Raw genomic sequence first — 23,402 nt, forward strand, 5'->3', positions numbered from 1 at the left:
AACCAATGACCTTGGCGTTGCTTGCACAATGCTGTACCAGTTGAGCCAAATCTACTGCTAGCCTTGTCAATAGACATTGTACAGGCACATTTCTCCATTTTCTAATGTGTTTTTGTGAAATTATGTATATTTTCAAAGTATTAGTCACCGTGTACATACAGTTTTTTTTTGTCAAAATAAAAGCTTGACTCAACAAGACCAGTGAAATTGCAAAAAAATAAAGAAATAAATATGACAGAAATATATATTTATACTTCTTATGGAATATTTAATGTAATACTAATATTAATAATTCTAATAAATAACTGTATAGAAGCAATTGATTTGAGAAAATAATGAAATTATATGTTGAAAAAATTAATGTTCTGTTTTATCATTTGATTAAAGACATAATTTGATTAGAAATATTTTTAATAAATTGAATGTATTGACTTAAAATAAATAAGTAAAGTAAAACAGAAAACACAGCATTTAGGGGAAAATAAAATTACATTTGGAATGGAAATTCAAAGGGTCATTTTCATTGACAAATAATGTTATTTTGAGACAATCAGAAGCTATAGTTTCCCCTTGTGTCAGTTCCAAAATCTCGTCAAAGAAGTGTTTTTTATTCTCAGAAAGTTGAGTGAACACTGAATAAGAATTCAATCTCAATTTGATTTCAGCAATTTGGTGGATGTGACATTCGTACTAATTAGTTGACATTACTAAATACATTTCTAACAGTGTTTAGTGTGTATTATATTTATAGCAGATGTGTTAGACTAAAAATACTCAATACATTGAAGATGCTGAGAGCGGGGAATAACACAACAGCTGTCACAGCTGATGCAACACACACACACACACACACACACACACACCACACATCAATGTTATTGAGGAACTCTTATAAATGCATGGGTTTTTGTATACAATGTTATTTTCTATAAGCAACCCCTTAAGCTAAACATAACCCTCATAGAAACCGGTTTACCATATTGGATTTGGAACATTGTTCACTATATTTATGAGAACATTTTCAAAGATTTGGCTCTCACAAGTAGTCAATCTTCTAAACACAACTACACAGTGACAACAGAGGATCACACACTTAACTAGCGCTGAACTCGTATACAGTTTGTCCACAAAACAAAGCCATCGAGCTGAATATCAGATGTGTATTAGGCTGTGCAGCCAAGCCGTTGGAGTAACACACTGTACACAGCAACTTCAACTCCACTGATGATCTAATTATAGAGCTTGTGAAGGAAGCGTCCACCTCCACCCGCATCAAAACTCCAGGAATGAGAGAGTGTCTGTAACCACAGTAGTGACAACACACTTCAGACTGGCTGGCGCGCGCACGCACGCGCACACACACACGCACACACACACACACACACAGGCCTAAACACCAACTGAGGAAAACAATCTGTGCTAGAAATCTGTACCAACCTGACACAGTCATAAAAGGTGTTTTACATGTAAACCAGCAACTTACACCTTATTCTTGTTGTCCAGATTGATAACATTAATATATTTATAATAGATATTAATATTGTATTAACACATTTAGAAAAATTATATGAATAATTTACATCTTATTATTCATAAAAAGAATATTAATTATACACTAATAATATTCATTACTAGTACTAGTAGGTCATACTAATCATAATATTTACATATTAATAACATATGTAAAAATAATGACCACAATGAATAATTAATATCTTAAGATTATAAAAGACTAATTATGATTCTTCTGTAAATTCAATGGAAAACTCATCAACATTATTACAGTAAAGTGGATCAATTAATTACCCAATTAATCAACAGCCCAATTAGGATCTTTTATTGGTATTTATTATCTGAGGAGTGCACACATAAGAACGTGTTAATAGACCTAAAAGTAAATAGTACAAGTGTAAACTTCATGAAATCATGCCAAGGTCGTGTTTCTCCCCAGAACAAAAATTAAGAAATGAAGATGAAGGTTTTGTGTTTATCTCTTCCAAACACACAAAAAACTGCTGTTAAGTATTTCAAAGGTCATTTCATACAAGTGGTCGTGATAAAAGAGGCAGTTTGGTGACTGTGGCTGAGTCAGTCACATCCTCCCCATTGAAACCGCCCCATCCACAGGCTGACAGCAGCACAGCATGGCTCTGTGGCCCTCTCCACCCAGCTGTGCTAATTGAAAACAGCAATAAAAGAAGAGGATCCACTTTCCCGATTACTGTGAGCTCGGGTAACTGGGGAATTCCTGCTCATCCAGCACAAAAGCAACTACTCCTTGCGGGAGTAAAGGAATCGTGACACAGGGCCTGTCCAAAAGACGGATCGCCAGAGGTCGGGATTGTTGAAGGACAGCCACTGGATATTGTGGAATCAGAAGTATTCTATTGGATGTGAGAATGCGAGGGAGGGGTTGCAGGAAATGGAATGCACTGCTAATTATAGTCAGCCAGATTACTGACTGCTGCAACACACAATAAAAAGCTGAGCTCTCATATCTCTGTGGAAACCGGGCAAGTCGTGGCTTGTGTTTGCAGGCCTGGTCAGCCATGAGGAAGGCTGAATGAATAAACCTTCACAGTTTTGAGGAAGCTTATTTTAAACTGTAGTTTGATAAACCGATAAAATGATTTACTATCTTAAATCTGACTTCCCAAAGCTTCATATAAGAGAGTGAGTAGAATGACGGGTGAGAAAATTGTAGTATCACTGGAGTAAAAAAAAAAAAAAACTTCTCACACTACACCACCAGACTTTCCACTGTGAATTAGGCAAAGGTATGCCGAAAGTTCTTCAGCTGAATTTGGTCTGTTACCAAAATTCAAACCACTGCCCCCTGTGGCCAAAGCTGGAAGTGTTGTTAAACGTATGGTCACTTGTGAGCTCCAGTTTCCGGGTGGAATGTCCACAGGGTGGCGCCAAAAGTGAGTTGTTTTTTAAGAGTAAATGATGTTCAGTCAACAGGAATGCATATTTTATTAACTCTACCACCTAACCCCAACCATCAATTGAGTACAAATGTAATTTTAAAAGCAAAAATGTGAATTCATGGGACCATAACCAGTGTCCCAGAGGTTGCTTTTGCAAAGCGCTATTAGTAGCACAACAGCGAAAGGTAAACACATTTCAATTGATGCAGTGATGTCTGACGGGAGATACACGGGAGTAACTCGGCCTAATGGGGTCAATTTCGATGTGCCTGAACATTCTGTTGCAATATAGAGTACATTTTAACATTACTACTTGTTGAAAAAATTTGCTTGTTACCAGTAAAACGAATGTTTTGCAAACAGCTGACCTACTATCACGCTAATGAAAAACACCCTTACAAAAAATCTAGAGTTCTGACACATTTTCCACAAACTAGCTGGAAACTTGCCACAAATTTCCCACTCATTATTTTCACATGCAAATGAGCTTGCCATGCGCTGCAAATGTTTGCCATAAGTTTGCAGCTCTTCACCATTAGTGGTGAACCTGTAGCAAACCTTTTGCGACAATGAAGAATTTGCTGCGACGCTCATTTGCATGTGAAAATAATGAGTGGCGAATTTTCCAGAACTCTCGATTTTTGTAATGGATGTTGGATGGAATGGCCAGAGAGAGTCGGCGATAAAAGGCAACATTTAGTTAGCATGTTTGTGGAAACGGGCTCCAAAAATACTTTTTTGGTGAGTGGAAAACTGAATACGTCCTCATCAGATCTTCTTCAGCTGTTGTGAGGGTCTTTGTGCGGCTTGTCGTGTTACTTCTTCAGACAACTGCTCGGAGTGTGGGAGTGAAGGGCGCACAGCTGCCATTGGGTAGGCTAACTTTAGACCGGACAGATTTACTGTGCCTGTTCAGTCACACTACTGTTTACTAGCCAAAACGTTCTACACAGTGAGGCCAAGTTAATATATAAAACAATAGCGCTCAACCTGTATGCGTTTATCATTGGCCCAAATAAAGCTGATTTATTAATAGTTATATTTATTAAATTGTGTTATAATTTAAATGACATATAATTGCAGGAATTAGCACCAATTGTACACAGTATTAATTCCAAAAAAGTAAAAAAAAACTAAGATTTGAAACTTTTAACCTAAATATAACAATTTTAATGCCAATCGGAGACGTCCATGAAAATTTTTTCTGGCCAAGCATCACCCTGACAACAACCTGTCATCCGTCACACATTCCTACATTACTCATTAACATATAAACACCCTGAAATCTCCAGCGGAGTGTCTTTCACAGTTAATTGTTAACTTCACTCACTGTCTGATGTGTGTGGGTGTTAATCTGTATCTGACCACCAGCATCATTTACCAAAACATTTATTAACACATGGTAATGATGATGGGATGACAAATCAAATTATAATTGATATAACTTAATTGTGTGTCAATGTAAATCTGTAATCACTTTTAAATGTTCAAGTCTTGTGAATCTGATGCTGTCACTCACTTTCAGATGACAAAAAGAAAAGTAAAATTTCAACGTACACAATTACTATTGAAAACACCTTTACAGTAATTAATAGCAAGGTAGGTTTAACGTATGGTTGATAGACTTCAGATTTATACATTATACATTTCCAAACCACTGGCCGTGTGTATAGCATCACCAATCAAAATATTCCCAGCAGCTGGATGCATTAAAATAAAGTCATATAGCGTGCGTCCTATAAATGAGCCGTTCACAGTCAGTGTGCTCAATAGATCACCAGCAGTAGGCCGACACTGGGCCAAAACCAGGAAAACAGCCCGTTTCATGTGTCTGCCAGGACTTTGAGTTGAGCTGGAAAATGCTTTGCCGTGGAAAATAACAGTCTGGCGGTGCCGTGTGCGTCCTTTCCCCTCCAAGATAAAGAGCGCAATGTCTGCTGTCTGTTCATTGACCCCAGACCTGGAAGAGGCCACCACCACAGGCCTGAGAGAACAACAGCAAGAGAGGGCTAAAAATGATGTCAACAACCAAGCTACCCTGTGGTGCCGTGCTCAATACTTTAACATCAATTGAAACATTTTGAAACGAGGACCAAATGTTGTGCACTGTGATCCAAACACCTAAACTCTGTATGCTCTGCACCACACATCTGAATACACGTCCAAATATAATGCTAATCTCTATCATTTGATTAATTACTGCTGCCGATATCAAAAGAAAATCTCTTTTTTGCACTATAAATTCAGATAAAAGCACAAATTGAGCGAGGCAAATAACACAAGCAAGTAGTCCTTCCACACTGTCCACGCGTGGCACAATCACAGCCAATAAGTATTAATGTGCAGTGTAAGTGTGTGAGTAGTGGGATTTTGGACCAATGAAAGTTGACAGTGGGTGGGGCAATTCATTCTAATAGAAACCAAGCAATCGAAAGAGTGTACCATCACTTGTTACTTTCCATGGCTGGTTAGGACAAAAACTCTGGTTGCTTTTTCTCATTGTGTCTGGTTAGTAGTTTTTGTGACTGAAGCTAGAGGATGTCCGTGCCTGTCTCCCATGTCGGCTGATGTCGGTTCGAATCCCGCTCTGAGCGGGTTGAGCAGGACCTGTTACAGTGGTGCCATGACTAAAATGGGAGTGAGGTTTAGGGGGGTGAGTACAGCTGTGCAGTGCATGTAAACATCACTCCCCTGGCCTCAAGAGGCGAACTAGCGACTGCCGCTTAAGGCTATAGCCTTTAGCCTCCTCGTTAGCATGCCCACCTCCCATGCCGGCTGACGCCAGTTGGAATCACACTAGGAGTGGGTCGAGCAGGACTGTTGCATTTGCAATGTAAAAAATGTTAGCTGAAGCGCTTTGTTTGCCACATCTCTCTCTGGTGGATCTTTCTTGCACTATGAAATGTGAATTGTTAAAAATGTATTTGAAATAACGACTGATGGCTTCAAAGTATATATAAATATGGCAAGCATAAACCAATGATTTACCACCTCGGAAAAAACGAATGTGATTTTACTTCCAGAACAAGAGTGTTGCGCTCTATTACCCTAAACCAGCACATGACACTGGTGTTGGTTAGTGAATAAAATGCAGATAACCTTTAGAGTTTTCACCCCTGAACACATTTTCCCATCTCATAGAGACCCAAAGTGTTAATTCTTTGGAAACAGTGATGCAAATGGTAAGTGTGTCCATATGGCAGCCAACAGCAAATCAGAGCGCTGTGAAATGCCAGGCCTGTGTGCCATCAGTCAACTATGCCATTTTGAATGAGGGTGCAAAAAAACAAAAGAACGTTTGACACAAACCCCCTTCAGCTCAAGACAGCACACAGATGCCTTTCTCTTGTCTCCGAGAAAATACAAATATAAAGAAAGGACAGATATTAGCCTAATGTCCGCTGGACAAAGTACTCACTGTTAATCTTTCAGGAGACATGGGAATGAACTCTGGCTCCTTACAGACAGACACTTTTCATTCACCCTCTGTCTCTCTCTCCTTTTGCCTTTGCTGAAAACACTGTTCCATATACATTTTCTGTAGGCTAACCCTTACAAATAAATACAGTGGCATATTGATGGTAAGGTAATAACATGGTACTTTGATGCCATTGTATTGACTGATTAACATATTCATCTGGAACATTCCCGACACACACCCAAGTCCATTTGACATCAGTTCAGTTTGTTTGGTTGGTGTGAAAGCTGTTTTTAAAACTTGGGTGCACACTAACCAATCAAAGTGTGAAAACACTAATATAACATGGTATTTACATGGCACAACAAGCAACTTCAAAGAATACCATGCCATTGCCATGTTACATGTACAAAAAAACATGGCAGTCTTTTTGTCTGATAACTGCAAAATTGAAAAAATGAATCACAGCGAGAGAGGAATTATCAACAATATTTTCCCCTATAATAGGTGTTTTACGGATCGGCCAATGGGGCCAGTGCCTAGGGGCCCTTGACTAGCAGCAAGCTCTTGCAGCCCATCAGCTTTGAAAACAAATCTTTAAATACTGTACGCTTGACTATGTGGGCTCCACAGCTGATAAAAGCCCCCCTCAGTAGGGTCCTGTGACTATGAGGGTCCCTAGACCACTTATAGGACCCTTTTGCCTAATTGTTTCCAATACAATTTTTGAGCCACTTTTTAAATTCTTCAATATTTGAAGTGTTTGATGAAGTTTATAATTCATTATTGCCCCTTTAAATATATGCACATGTACACATTTATTACACGTTCTTGTTTTTGTATGCATCATTTGTATTATATATATATATATATATATATATATATATAGTATAGTATTTACAGGTATTTACATTGAGTTTGCATTATGTATAACAAACATTAAAATGGTACTGTCTCTTTAAGAACAGTTCAGAGAAAGTTTCTTTACCACATCCGTGCTGTGTGTTTGAATAAATCTGATTGTAAATAACAGAATGGGTATTTAAAGGTAATGAAATCAATGAAAATGTATTTTGTATGGATCTCAACTAGATAATTGGACCGGAGGGGCCCTGTCACGAACCCCGCTCCCTCGCTCCGCCCCCTCGAGCTTCCACGCTCGTTACGCCCCCTCGAGCTCTCACGCTCGTTCCGCCCCCTCAAGCTTGCACGCTCTTTTTGCTCGCTCAAGCCCTCACGCCCACTTTGCTCCTACTCGCTCACATGCTCGTAGGCTATCTCCCTTCCTCGAGTTTCTCACGCGTTTCCAATCCCCCAGAACATTATGACCACCTGCACTCGCGTCATCTGCACTCCTGCACATTAGATTCACCTGCACTCATCTCATCACCTGTCATGGTTTACACCTGCACTCGCCCTATATATATCACTACACTTTCGTCTCACGGTTGTTGGTTAGTGTATTTAGTTTCCGTAGTCTTTGCCCCCGCTAGTCTCGCTCTAGTTTTGACCTCCTCTCGTTCACCTCTTAGCTTGCCAGCTCCCTTGTTCCCCTGTCTTTTGCTCCCACTTGTTATTCTTATTCTGATTACCCCGGCTTTGACCCCCACGCCTCGTTGACCACTCTCTCCTGGATTTGCCCCTTTACCCTATCTTGATTCCCCGGCTTCGATTTAACGCTCACCCTGACCATTCTTCACTGGATTTGCCCTGTTTTTGTACTGTTGCCTGCTTTGTTGGAATAAAGCAGTTTTCTCCGACATTGTGACTGTCTCGTCTTGTGTTTGTGTGTGCGGGTTACAGGCCCTAAAAGGAAATTGGCCCCAGGGCCCTTGCTAGTCATAATCTGCCCTTGATAATCAGGCTGATAATTTGCATACAGCATACATTTCCATTCACACGAACCAGGAAAGATAGTTTTTAAAAGACAAATAAGCATGTAACGTGCAACTGTAAGGATTATTTCATCATCTGTGAGTCTATGAGTTATTTTGGGGCCCATTTTTATTTGTAAATAATGATATGTCATTTTCCATATTTTGTTTATGTTTTATGAAGTATCAATCAATCAATATTTATTTATAAAGCACATTTAAAACAACCATGGGTGACCAAAGTGCTGTACAAGGTCAAATGGTTACTGCAGGAAAATAAAACATACAATGTAGATAAAAATGCAATAAGAAGATAAAACAAGTCACACTAATTAAAGAGAAAAACCCTTACTGAGCTGGCAACTCTCCAATATATGGACAGCATGTGTTGTTGCAGAAGTTAACTGATGTATAGGTAGATGAGGAGGATTTATGTCTCTGTCTATAGGGGAAATCTGTTCAGACATCAACCGATCCACAGCTCAGCAATGCAGAGCTACCTGTTTTACTCTCAACACCTACCAGTCGCATGCTTGTCCACGGCCACAATGAGTAAAAGACAGACAGATTACATCTACAAGTTGGACGTGTGGTGATGCACAGGGTGTTTAAGCAGATAATTGCACAAAGGGTACAAAATTAACACTCGTCTAATAGAAAGTAAAAATTTGCTTTAAAAATTGGCTGGTAACTTAATTTTGAACTGATTAATAACATATTGTTTAAATACAATTTTGTGACCCTCAGTGGAGAATTCACCATCTATCCATCTTTATCTAGGATATCTAAAGCTTTTCTCTACAAAAATGTATTTTCTTTGAGTATTTTTGGCTTATTGTTCAGTAAAAATAGTATATAAACATCTTTAAAACAAGATACATTTACTTGAGAAGAAAAACTGCAAAGGATATTAAAGCTTCTTTTCAGACCATTTATCTATAAGACTTTCTGATATGCTCACATTTCTCCAAAAACAGCCCATTGCAACTTTCAACTCAAAATGATAAAAGCATGTCACATATTTCTTACTCATTGGCAAATATTTTTTTCTTGTTTTAAGCATAAATCACACTAAATGTAGTTAGATTTATGCCTAAAGCAATATAAATAACAAATAAATTGACTTAACTCACATTTTTTCAATATCACGCATTTGTGACAGGACTGACACCAGCTCATCTACTCATCTAAAGAAAAACACAGCTAAATGAACCCATTGTTAGTGGGACAAAAAATGGCTGGTTTAATGGCTGGTAAGACATATTTACAGCCAGTTCATTTTCTCAATTCACCTGCCATTGGCAAGTACGGCAAAAAGTTCATCTTGGCCCTTAATGGCACCTTCCTCAGATTACAAATTTTGATGGTTGCATGTTAAATGATCTGTCAAATTCAATTTAACTCAAAGAAAATAAACCCTAGGAACTCTCTCCACATCTCTTTAGAACGATACAGATTCCTCGGCAGGAACATAAAGGCATCGCTGTGCTGGAATGTGTATTCTTTGGAGGTATTCTTGGCCACTTGGAGCAAATTTGAGTCTTTTCTCCTCTCCTCTAGTCATCCACCTTCCCACTCGTGACGTGGCGAGTGGAATGCAGAAGCATCTATTGCCTTTCAAAGATCAGACGCATGCCAGACCCTTCTGAAGAGCCCACTCTGACTGTGATTCCATCAGGTCACATCAGACAATAAACCTCACATTATGTTGTATACGTTGTCCTTCAAGACCCATTTCAATCAATGCATCACACAAGACAGGGTGATGCGGCTGTGAATTGGGGGCAGGCCAGAGTTGCTGCGGCCCACCTCCATGGGCCCCTGATCGACTCTAAAACAAATGCGACCACACGCATTCCCCCCACGCCACTGAATGAAACAGTCATGGTAGAGGAGCACGGAAAACAATACAGTCACATAACTGAGAGAGACTCAAAAAGACAGAGCAGGAGGGAGGAGCCTGTCACTGACTGTGTCAACAACGGTAAAGGAGGGTGTTGCCAATGGTTTGCACAGAGACCTCGACACACAGAACCCATTTTACAAAGCAGTGTTATGTTTCTAACAATATAACGGTGACTGTGACAAAATACATGAAGTTTGCAGATATTGTAAAAGAATGTGAAAAAGCTTCAAAAGCCACAACACAAGCAGATGCGACCTTAATCACAGTCAGTTAACACAGATAACAAGTTTAGTGAGTTTTTTTTCCTCAGTCAAACTTTCTGATAAACATGTTTTTGGAGGATTGTATACATCCAGCCATTTTGATATCTTCAAAAATATGGAAGGCAAAAATTACATCATTATTATTATTGTACATTATTATACATTATTTAAATTGTTATAGAATGGGTTGTCAATTAATTGTCGCTCAATGTACCTGTATGTGTCAGATGGATGCTTTTGAAGCATTTCACTGTTTTTCAGCTTCATAAATGCCACATTTGTATGACGCTGTGTCAAGCTAAAAGTAGTTGAAACTTAAAAAATTGCATCTTGAGATCCCTGCATTCTTTTGAGATTCGTTCAGCATCTCTCAAGATCGTGTCCTGTGCGAGCGGCTCTCAATAGCCGCGTTTCCACTATTGAGCCAATTGAAGGAGAGCTTCAAATTCTGAAGGCCTGAGGGGGTGCAGATCAAACTCACACGCTGCTTCGGTCATGTGATTTGTGAAACAGCATCAAGGAATATATTCTGACTGGATAAACTTTTCGTTTTTCAAGATTTGTTTGTGGATTAATTAAGAGTGGAAAGTGATTAAAAATACATAAGCAAAAAGGTGATTGAGAATGAAAGGATTATAAATATTTATTTTTTGGCATGTTAGGCCAGCAGAGAAGGCTTTGCTGCCCCTGAGAAATCACCACTGTACAGTATATGCAATATGCATGTAATGTGTATGTATTTGGAATACATCAGCCGTTTATCCGCCTAGAATAGTACCATCTCAAAAAGACGATATACAACTTTACAGAGCGAATAACACACATTTCTGTAGACTTCCATTGTATGAGCATTACTGTGAACACATTTGTGATTGTTTCTACAAACTTAGGGATGATATATTGCTTTCAAAGCATGTATTTCTAAAATTTCATAAAGACATACTTTGTATATTTAGTCTTCTTGTGACAAGGTGTTTTTATTGTCATATACTGATCTGAAATAATGCATTATTTTATATTAAGTTTGGAAGTGCTTCACTAATACACCCAATTACAGAGGGACAGTTTAGGGGATTTTACTCTTATGGATAGAGACTGTCAAACAAGAGGGGTCACAAAGAACAACTGTACACTACTTTTTTTATCCAGGTACAGAATTCTGATTTCCTCTTTTTTTTTTTTTTATTTAAAAGCTCTTTTAAGTGCATAACATGTTTATTGTTTTTACTTTGCCCCAAGCGTCCCTCCAGCCATTATTCCCGAAAACAAAAGGAAATGAGCTGCTCCATATCCTGTAGACAGATCCATCGCTTTCAACTTCTTATTGGAAACGGAGTGCAGAGAGACGGGAAACACATGGAAAATACCCCTCACTGACAACAAAAAAAGCTGACAAAATATAATAATTCCTTTAATACATATCTTAATTGTAATAAAAATACATAGATGATAACATAATACAATAAAATATAATAGAACACCTTAAATCACACAGCAATAATTGTATTATTTATAATAAAATATATAGATTCCTTTAAAGATCACAGAATGATTAAACTCACTTGGTAAAAACACTTACAATGGAAGTCTATGGCACAAGACGTTGCACTGGAATACATAGAAAATGATGAAATAACGTGGACTGACAGATTTAACAGAAGCATATACCATCGATTGATATTCTCAGAGCTTATGGTAGGTCTGTCTTTAATTATATTATATATCACATTTAACTATATAAAAAAATATCGAATGTGATTTTTACCTCCGGAGCCCGACTGTTGCACACTTTAGTGATGCTTGACTTGGCAAACCCAACTAATTAAGCAAACACAACAAACACGGAGGTGCAGGCGATATGTTGTGCAGTATTTTAGGTCACTATCTATACTGTCTAACTGACAGAGATATGAGGGCCATGTGCGTCGAAATCGCCCATCCTCCCCCACTAAAGGGTTACAGATGTCTTCCCAGAAGATCCACGTCTGTTAATTGTCTGCAACACTGTGGAGAAGAGCCACTGAAAGACTAGAACATCAAAATATGCTTCTTTAGTTTAATGTCCTACAACATGGTCAAAAATGTACAACCACTATCGGCAATTCTATGCAAACTAAAATGTATTTGTAAGATCGACTGAACGGTGATAATTTTTTTTATCAACTTTGTGATCAACTTTCTTTGCACTCTTGCCAAGTGTACATTAATGGAATCAAAGCACTCAGGGCCTGAAGTGCTTTGGGCACTGGGGGGGGTCTACTTTCCTCAATTCCTGTATAACCCGATAGAACTCTCTTCCCCATGCAGCTGGAACACAAAGCATTTTTGCCATTTCTGCCTTTCTTGTGAAATGTGCTGCATCATGACTAATGATGGAGCGTCACGATATGAAAGGCGTCAAAACTATAGCCTAGATCCCTCCAACGTCCTGCTCGTGCAATGTTCAAATCTTTATTAATTATAAACCGAAGCGATAGTTTTATCGTGTCACTCGCTTACGGATACACGGTATAACGTCATTTACATTAAAAGTTTATACATATGTAACATCTTAAGTTACAAAGCGGTCCCTCACTGCGCGCGCTCTCAACAAGGGCTCAACGTGCTACTTAACAGTTGCACGTGAGAGAAAGGGAGAGATTTACTCACGCATCTACTGGAATTACAGTTTGATACAAAATCAAGTTCATTGATTTGATTTGTTCATCTGTATCTTTTGGTTTAATACTTTGCAGCTGCAATGTAAAATGAATAAAAGTGTGCGGGAATTTCCCGCGTTATGAACATGGAACTTGCAGGAATTATTAAAATTGTGCACTATCGGAGAATAGCATGAAGTCTCCACACGCACTAGGTCTTCGCAGGAACACGTTCAATAAGCTACGTGATAAGATGCGTGGATTGATGGTCTCAGATGCGGAGGCAACTGAGATTCATCCTCCACCATCCGGATTGAGGCGAGTCACTACGCCACCCCGAGGACTTGGAGCATATTTCAAATTGGGCATTCCAAATTGGGGAGGAAAATAAATAAACGTAAAAATTGTGTGCTATATCCGCAATTCCATGCACTAACTGTATAAATTCCCTATTTTCTGCTTGATAAGACCGATTAGAGAGCTCTTTGTTTTCAAATGTTCCCAGTGATGGCTTCATGGTGTAAGTAAGATCTGGCCTGGAACAACTGGTCAATAATCCTCTGCACCCAAAGGCCACAAGCATACTCTGTTCAAGTTTATGATCGCAGTCGTGACTGTTTGGCCAACGCAATGTTACATTATTCAGACAGTTTAACTAACCTGTGCAGCAAGATTCTCTTTAAAGTGTCATTGTGCCATGAAAGCAGTTGACATAAAAGTGAAAAACTGACCATTTAAGCGAATATAATGAAAAAGACGTAAGCGTTTACGTACAAATAAGGCCAAAGTTTCCTTCGGTTTTCATTCTAGATCGGATTGTTCACAGTACTGTACTAAAAGGGTATCACAAAGCAGTCATTGTACGCATTCGTAGAACGCGTACGTATTCACTGGTGGTCAAAAGAGAATATATTAAAAATCTGAGTGCTCGACTGTGTGCGAGATGAAACGGAACATGAAAAAACGTTTTTTTGGCTACACTGAGAATGCAATGTGTACTGCCGTTACATTGTAATTTGCATGCCGACACATTTTAGAACAACGATGCAGAAAATCATGCTTGTATCTCTAGAAGCATTTGCCGAAAGTATGAAAGGCACAGGAAACTGCAATCTTTTTAAATGCCTAGTTCTGGCCTCAAACAAATACATAGGAGCTAAGTCTAGATCCTGAGTACCAAAAACAACAGACATTTCAATGTACTGGATATGTGTGAGGCCAGAGGCCTTCACCTCTGAAAGCCACACATCAGCTGTTGGTGTGTGCATGTTATTGTAGACGTCATTGAGCTTACTGCGCACTTCATAACACTGGCCTTTGTCTGAAAACACCATTAAAAATCAACGGAGTACCATATGTACTCAAACACAAGTATCACAGTTTTAACATAGAGCACAGTATGTTTAAAGGTGAATTCATTAAAGCAGTCCAATTTGTAGAATCTCTTGTTCCTCCATTTAGATCAACCAATTCTGTCAAACTCTACAAAGCCATTGGTGTCCAGCTCACATGGCATTTCCTTCAAGTATAATTGCTTTAATACATTTTATATCTGCAAGTCACAGAAGACTCTGAAGTGTTTCGGGGGGAAAAAAAAACAAACCTACAAAGAGACTTTTGTCTTTCGATGGCATCTATTGGTGGAGAAGAAAGGGCCAGCCAGACACAACTCGGACCAATCAGCATCCAACAACTAGATCTTCATGTCTTTCCAATTGATGCACAGGACCAGAAGTCATTTCAGGCACAAGCAAAGAGTGTCCCGTGCCACCAGACTCCAGCATCTACACTCAAAACCTTCAATGCACAGCAGGAAGAATCAAGACTGGCCTTCGTCTTGACAAACACACGTGTTATGTCTGCAAAAACAGATAGAAGCAGGTTTGGGATTCCATTAAAGCGGTTAATACCACTGTGAGCCAGAATGTTTCTATGGGCTAGAAACATTTTCCTGAGATTCCTGAATTGTCATCCAACAGAAAACGTAAGCGCTGGGAAGAGTGGTACAAAATAACGACTCCTTTGGTCAACATTTCCCACAAACTGGGCCTGAATCTAGCACTGCTAACAATGTTTAAAAAATGTAATATTGATAAGATAGCAAATATTCATATATTGAGAAAAAGCTAGCACTCTTTGATGCAGCACATCTGGACTTCAATAGCAGTTAAGCAGGATTTTGTTTAATAAAACCTCCAGTCGCTATAGCAGAGGTGTTTAGTTTACAAAATGAGTTGGATAAAGTGAGTGTTTCCAAAGAAACTGTTACATCACATCATACAACTGCCCAGTTTAACTGTTTATTTAGTGTCATTACTGCTTGCGGAGAACTCAAACACTAGTCAAAAAACTAAATTACTTCAGAATGTTAATAACGCAATCTTTGTTGCATGTTGTTGTGTTTTCCTGTTTTCTTATTGGTGAATTTTTACAAAACCTCTCAAGAACATGTCCAGGATATATTTAACCCCATAATTAAAAGAAGAAATAACATTCAATATATATATTATTTCAAGAAAATAAGGACCATTAAGATTTTTTGCATTGTGACATTATTTTCATGACAATTAATCCCCTCTCACACACACACATGCATGTACACTTTACTCATTACCATAATGTGAAAAAAACATTACTTTATCAATTTAATGCCAAAAAACATGTAATTTCAGTAATGTGAGAAAATCTCATCCTGATTCCTGTAATGCAAAAAAAAAAAAAAATCTCACTTATTATTATAATACGAAACAATCTTACTCCAATACTGTAATGCGAAGTAACACTCATTACCATCATACGAAAAAAAATCTCATTCTGTTTACTGTAATATTAAACAAGACTCATTCTCATTTCTGTACAGCAAAACAATTGTCATCCTTTTTATTGTAAAGCCAAAATTGGTAGTCCTCATTACTGTAATGTACAACAAATGTTATCCTCATTTCCATAATGCGAAAAAAATAGACATTCTTATTATAGTAAAGCAAAAACAAATCGTCATTATCATTACTGTAATGCGAAAAATATCTTTCATTACATAATACAAAACAATCTCACTCATTACCGCGATGCAAACAAATCTCAATCATTACCGTGATGCAAAAAATCTCAATCATTACTGAGATGCAAAAAAATCTCAATCATTACCGAGATGCAGAAAAATCTCAATAATTACTGAGATGCAGAAAAATCTCAATCATTACTGTGATGCAGAAAAATCTCAATCATTACTGAGATGCAAAAAAATCTCAATCATTACTGTGATGCAAAAAACTCACTCACAAATATGATTCTGTTTAAATTGTACAGTATTTATATTTAGATATATCATTGAAGAACATTTTTAATAGAATCATAGGTAGTGTTTGTTCTACTGCCTTTAATTTAGGCAGATTTATGCAAATAAAAAAAAAAGTTGCAAAAACATTGCATTACATTGAAAAAACGTTATTGAATGTTTTTAATAAACTGATTAAATTTTTCATGAAAATATAATAATCACCTTGAGAACGATGAGAATACAAAAACATTTTGCATTTCAGTATTTTAGTATGGAATATTTGGCAAATACTCCTAATGTATGCTTCATTTCCTTCATGCAAAATACCATTTCTTATTACTTTCTTTTGATTTTGGGTTGAAATGTGACCAGCACATGTCCAGTCCAAGTCATGCGCAAAATAATCACAGAAAACACGAGTGATCGTCTGAGTTTAGTTTTGGAATTTGTGAGCCACAGCTGGCAGCAATAAAAAAGTAAACTATTCATAGATTATCTGCAACTTAATAGAGAAATAAAGACATCAACAAACCCTGAAGTAAAGAGGGGTTTCATGCTTTGCATGGCATCAAAAGGAAGACTAATTGCAGACTGCCTTTACATGAAGCAAAACTATAAACACTCTCATTCTTTTGCCTCTCTCGTTTGTATCAAAGCTGCTCTGGTATCTGTCTATTAGACTGATAGCGATAAAAAATATACAGTAAATCAGTCGAGAGAATGTGGATGTGATCTTTATTAACTTCCTGTTAGATTTAGGGGTGGATGACATGAAATGGGTGGCATTTCTATCACAGATGTGCAAAATGATCAGTTACCCTGTTTAATGAATTTAATTATTTAAAATAATTTAAAGAATCACATGTTCTATGCTCATAAAAGGAGTGTGTCACTGTCAGATATATTTATATTCTTCCAATTTAATTCATACAGTCTATTTACACTACTAAATTCTTATAAATGTGCTGTCTTTGTTTAAATCATTGGTGTTTGACAGGGAAAGGACTGTATAATAGGACACAGATGGTGAAAATTTTGCCAAAACCCACTTGCACCTAGACTTAGCACATGCTTGCACAAAAATAACAAAACATCATGGCCATGCCTATGGACTTAGCACATATGACTTAAAGTGTAGCTCTGCGCTTAACACTAGCGCTCTTAAAAAAGGGCCCAGTATATCATTATTGATCAAAACATTTTTGCTTACAACACCCACAGCTAATTGCATGCATAAAAAGCACACAGCTTTTTTCATTGCTATCAATCAACTCTAATATCGCTTCAGTTATGCAGAAATGAGTTAAGTTCTAGATTATTTAATTGCAAGCTGTAACAAGGATATCTAGGAAGCTGGTATGTTTGAGGATAAAGGGGGGGTTGTGTGATGCTGGAAAAGGATACATGGAGCCTAACAGTGGGGGTGAACTAACAGCTGCAACCATCCAAAGAGGAAAACACATGAATGACGACAAAACTCACTTCCTCAACCTCAACATGCATTCTAAAGACAAATAATTCCATATAACAAAAAAATCAAGAGTTCTGGCAAACCCCTGCCCTGTGCCAAACTTGACACACTATTTTCATATGCAAATAAGCTTTGCAGCAAACTCTTCATTGTCGCCAAAGGTTTGCTGCAGGTTCCCCACTACCTATGGACTGCAAACTTCTGGCAATAATTTGTGGCAAATCACAAGCTCATTTGCATATGAAATAATGAGTGGCAAATTTGCAGAAGTTTGCCAGAACTCTAGATTTTTGTCTGAAGGTACAGTTTAAAGATCTACATTGAAAGTCCATGATTCAAAATCTAATTTAAACCTGGAGTTAGGGCTGGGCGGTATGGCAAAAAAATGTAATCTTGATTTATTTTCAAAATAAAGGACAATTTACGATTCTCAAATCGATTTTCCTACATTTAAACGTATTTTTCAAAAATAACTCCAACAAGATTCATATAACATGTTACTTATTAGAATGGGCAACCTTTTTTTCATAATAGAAAACAAAGGTGTTTAACAGAAATGCCCAGAAAAAGTGCAGCACACAGAAAGTTGTCAACAGAGTCTGGGTATCTCAGTGAGTATTGACTCTGACTATAACACCTGGAGTTGTGAGTTTGAATCCAGGGTGTGCTGAGTGACTCTGGCCAGGTCTCCTAAGCAACCAAATTGTCCCGGTTGCTAGGGAGAGTACCACGAGGAGAGTCACATGGGGTAACCTCCTCGTGGTGGTGATTAGTGGTTCTCGCTCTCAATGAGACGTGTGGTTAGTTGTGTGTGGATCGTGGAGAGTAGCATGAACCTCCACATGCTGGGAGTCTCTGTGGTGTCATGCACAACGAGCCATGTGATAAGATGCACTGATTGACTGTCTCAGAAGCAGAGGCAACTGAGACTTGTCCTCCACCATCCGGATTGAAGAGAGCAACCGTGACGCCACGAGGACCGACTAAGTTGTGGGAATTGGGCATTCCAAATTGGGGAGAAAAGAGGATAAAAAAAATAAAAAAAATCTAATTTATTTAAATAACACCTGCAGATAGAGTCAGAAAAATGGCAAATTAGTTGAAAACGCAAGAAGCAAAAAGCTCCGTTTAAAATAATGACGTCAGTCATTGCTGTGAGCCGCAACGCCCTCTAGCGGTACACGCTGAGCAGTGCAGCAAAATAAAATAATATTGCTGCTTGTCAAAATTATCACTTCGCTTGCTAAATGTTGGCTATAAATGCAGTACATTTGAAACGCGTCACAGAACAAAACAATAATTAGCGATCTATCTGAATCGTCGTGGTAAAAGGATGTGGTAGCTGATTCTATCCATTATACCATAACTGTCACGTATGTTCTAACATTTTATTATAATTACATACATTTCTGTTGACATCTGCTTCATGATTTACACAACTTACACAGAACACAGTTATTGTTTGATTAAGCCGGTATAAACATGCATGATGGCGGAAGTCTACGTACAATCACTCTATACAATCATACTGGAAATATTACCGGCTTTTATATCGGTCTCCGTATTGTTAATCTGTGTTACATTGGCGCGCACAGTCGCGCATATTTCCACACGTTCATCTTATCAGATTGAGGGCGGCATCAAGCCAAGTGCTGTGAACATTTGTTTTTCTCTTTTATAATTAGCCATTAGCCTAGGTTCAATCCACTTTTCGTGCTGTTTTGTTATCGACAAAGTGAAAATGCGTAAAACGTTTTAGTTTGCAATAATCGGTTTCAAGTCATTTTTACTCACTCTCTGTTTGAACATTTTACTCAAGAAATGTAGCACTGAATTTAGCCATGCTTTTAAAAGTGCATTAGCATTTCAATTAGCATTAACGTACTTCAACATCATGCATCACATGACACACGAGGACGTTGAATGCATGCAATGTAGTCTATTAGACAACATCACCTTCCTTTAATGGCGATAGATATCAGATCCAGAGCTGAACATTGAAACACTTGAGTAGAAAAATAACTTCAGACTTCACAAAAGAAGTTACCAAATGTAACAACAATTTCAACAATAAAACAGTGTAAATATATTGCAAACAGTGCAAACCATGCAAGCTAGTTATTTATTCAAGCCCCGGTGCATGCTGGGAACAACAGCTTTGTAAAGTTAAAGTTGTACAATGAAAAAAATCTATGTACTGGTATTCAATTAGGTACATATGAAATTAAAGCATTTTCACTAGAGTTATTTAGACTTTTGGATGCCACTGCATACTCTGAAGTAGGTAGGAACAGAAAATAAGCATTTATTCATGTACCGAGGTGCTTTGAAAAGCATTGGCCTTGGAGGCGTGCACTAACGGGGGCTCAGTCTGAGCTGAGAGTGATTATTACTGACAGGTCGGTTTTAATGACTGTTTAATTGCAGGGCGGCGTGGAACTCATGTCTGCTGCTATGTTGGTGGCGTAGGTGTCCGCTGAATGTATGGCAAGCTTTGGCACGTTTCTCACCACTTTACACAGAGAGTTTTGGGTAAAAAGACGGAAGGAAGGCATGACTTTAGAATCACATTACTAGACCTTAATTTATGCTAAAAGATCATTGTATGTTTCTCAGCAGTTTCCTGGTAAAATTAACAATAAAACGACATTTTACTACATTTATTTTGCGGTCAAATTGCACGGTAGCTCAACTGATAGATTGTTGCACTTGCGATGTTAAGGACCAGGGTACGAGTCCTGAAGAGCATGCAAGTCGATACGTGAGCCGAAAGTGCCGTAGTCTAATTTACAACGTGTATTTGTCCACTGCCATTTGTCCAACTAAATATTTTCTATGTTTTATCAGCTGTACCATCAACACTTACAGTAGATACACAACAGAGCAACTCATTGAAATAGCCTGAAATAGTCCATCGAGTCATTTAAAATGGCACCTGAATAATCAAAATCAACAAATGATCAACACCACTTTCATGATGCAGCTCTGCCAAGATAAAGCTCCTCAGCTCATACTGATTGAGCAGACGCTTTTATGCACAAATAACAGCCACGGAATGAACTAATAGTGGGGTAGAAGTGAGTATCTAGTTTAACATCGCCGAGGCCAGCAAATAAGATTTTAACACACGTGTTTTAATCTAAACTTTTATCATCTGAATACAAACAAAGACCCTCCCATCAGGAACACAGCTTTCTATTCTGAGTTAATCTCCGTTACCGACCCCACAGTCGACGTCCCACTGAGCTGATCACAACCCCGGTGACTAAATCAACTCTACTGAATCAGATAAAAATGTCCCCAGGGCCACAGAAGAATAGTCATCTCGTTCCTGAAAAGAGGGCAGTCAAAACACACATTTACATTGAGACACACAGGAGATATGCTAAACACATCCTTATCAAGGTGACAAAGAGCTTTAATCACAGGTCTGGTGTGTCACACGTGTCTTGCACATGACAGTTAGCGAGATTGGGTGTTTTGTGTTTTTGTGATCCACACCCAGATACTGTGTGCGTGTGTGCGCGTGTGTGCGCGTGTGTGTTTGTTTCTGGTCCATTAATCTGTTCATTAGACAAAAGGAACCTAAATGTCACTGCAGAGATTTCACCAGTGTGAACGCACACTGATTGAGAGCAGAAACTGGTTTAGATAGCACACACTGGAGTGGAAAACGTGTCCCTAAAAACTGTGATCATATGATGATGCTTCAAAATGAACTGACATTAAGTATACAAGCACTGTTTGTTAATAATATGCTAATATTAAATACACAAATACATATGAATAAATAATGGCTACAAAAAATGATGCAGGCATTAAGCAAGCACATAAATAAATAAAAACTTAAAAGTATATAAATTAACAATTATTTGTTAATTTATTTTACTTTTTAAAATAGAGATAGCAAATAAATAAATACAAAAATAAACACTAAAATAATGCAAATTAAGAAATAAAGTAAATAAACAGGCCTAAATAAAAGGAAAAATAAAGCAAGTAAATAAATAGTTAACCAATAAATGTTTAATTAATTAAAAATTAGGTTTCCGTTATTTATTATTTTATAAAAAGGTCATATAAAACTAGCAACTAAATGAACAAATGCATAAATAAATGCTAAAAATAAAGCAAATAATTTAAAGCCACAAAGCAGGTTATAAATGGTTAATAAAGCAAACAAATAGATAAATAGTAAGTTTGCAAATGAATAAACTTAAAAGTAAATAAATTACTAAAACGATTCCTTACTTTTTTCTTTATTTAAAAAAAAGTAATACAAAGTTAACAAATAACTAAACACAAAAATAATCACTAAATAGGCAAGCCTAAATAAAAGGAAAAAGAAAACAAATAAATAAATAAAGCAACCAAGCAGACCTCAATAAATGTAAAATAAAATAAATAAAGTCAAATAAACTTAAATAAATATTATGTAGATTAAAGTAGTAAATTAATTAATTTATCAAATGATTACTTTTCAAGATAAAATAAGCAAAAAAGAACGCAAACAATTAAAGCAACCAAGCAGGGCTATATGATAGGCCAAATAAAGCAAATAATAATAATAATAATAATAATGAAGTAAATCAGCACAACGTTCAGAAAGCGAGAAAGTTCATATCTGTTCCAGCAACCGAATTTCATGTCAGATCGTGTAAATCGTGTTCTGGAATGTTGAGAGCACATGAATAAAAGTAACGCAGCACTTACTTTAGAAAATACTTCTGCCCGTTGGGAGTGTAGGCCATCTCCCAGCCCGGCGGCAGCGGCAGCTCTTCGACCACATCGAACGACTGGTGTCGGATATGAGTGTGATGACGGCCGGGGGTCACAGCACTCAGCGCGCCCGTCGACAGTTGCAGGGAAGCCGGGGACGAATGCGAGCGGACGTGCTGCGCCTGGAGCAACGGCGGGAGGCTGCCCGAGTCCGTGCTGGACTGCCGGGAGTGAGAGCCCGAGTCCGGCTCTTTAAAGAACGACTCGGGCAGATGTTTGTTCCTCCAGGAGCTGGGCTTCGGGTTCATGACCGAGTTAAAAAGCGCCTCCAGATCCGTGTCAGGGTCTTTGGCGACATGGATCACCTGCTGACCCGGCAACGGCTGGAGAGTGTTACCGCTCATTTTGTTAGATATGCAAACAAAACAAAACAAATCCTAGAAAAACGATGAAATATATGCGATGAAAATCCTGAACCTCTTTGGTCAGGCCTGTTTCTTTTTTTTCTTTTTCTTTCTTTGCTAAAAGTTGTTTTGGCCCTCTAAAAAGTTTTTAAAAGTCTTTAAAAAGTTGTCATAACGCTAAAACAGTTGATATCATAAGATTCCACATACGAATTTTTCCTGAAATATTCCTTCTCTCCGCAACTTTCCTGCGTCCACTGACGGAGTTTCTATCCCGACGGAAAGTTAGTAAACTCAACCTTTCCCCCACCCTCTCTCCCTATCTGCGGCTCCAGTGTCAGCTCATGTATATTCAATGAGTCAAGAGCTCATGAATAATTAATTGAGATAAAAAAGAACACGAAAAGATTATCTGTGGAATTAAACAACTAAACAACTGCAAGGGTAAACTTGACTTTTTTTATGTTTAAACTTTATTTTTATTTAAAATGTAAAGGG

General features: G+C 37.9%; 1 protein-coding gene across 2 annotated transcripts in view; it reads right to left on the bottom strand.

The window, feature by feature from the left end:
• Positions 1-23,186, bottom strand: part of LOC127639720 (WW domain-containing transcription regulator protein 1-like) — a 55,765-nt gene extending 32,579 nt beyond the window's left edge. For both annotated transcript variants that reach the window (XM_052121896.1, XM_052121895.1), the window contains exon 1: positions 22,495-23,186. In XM_052121896.1, the coding sequence (XP_051977856.1) occupies positions 22,495-22,904 (410 nt within the window). In that variant the 5' untranslated portion in view covers positions 22,905-23,186. The remainder of the gene's footprint in view (positions 1-22,494) is intronic.
• Positions 23,187-23,402: the final 216 nt, after the last annotated feature.

This window comes from Xyrauchen texanus, chromosome 48 (assembly GCF_025860055.1).
Source record: "Xyrauchen texanus isolate HMW12.3.18 chromosome 48, RBS_HiC_50CHRs, whole genome shotgun sequence".
Classification (NCBI taxonomy): domain Eukaryota; kingdom Metazoa; phylum Chordata; class Actinopteri; order Cypriniformes; family Catostomidae; genus Xyrauchen; species Xyrauchen texanus.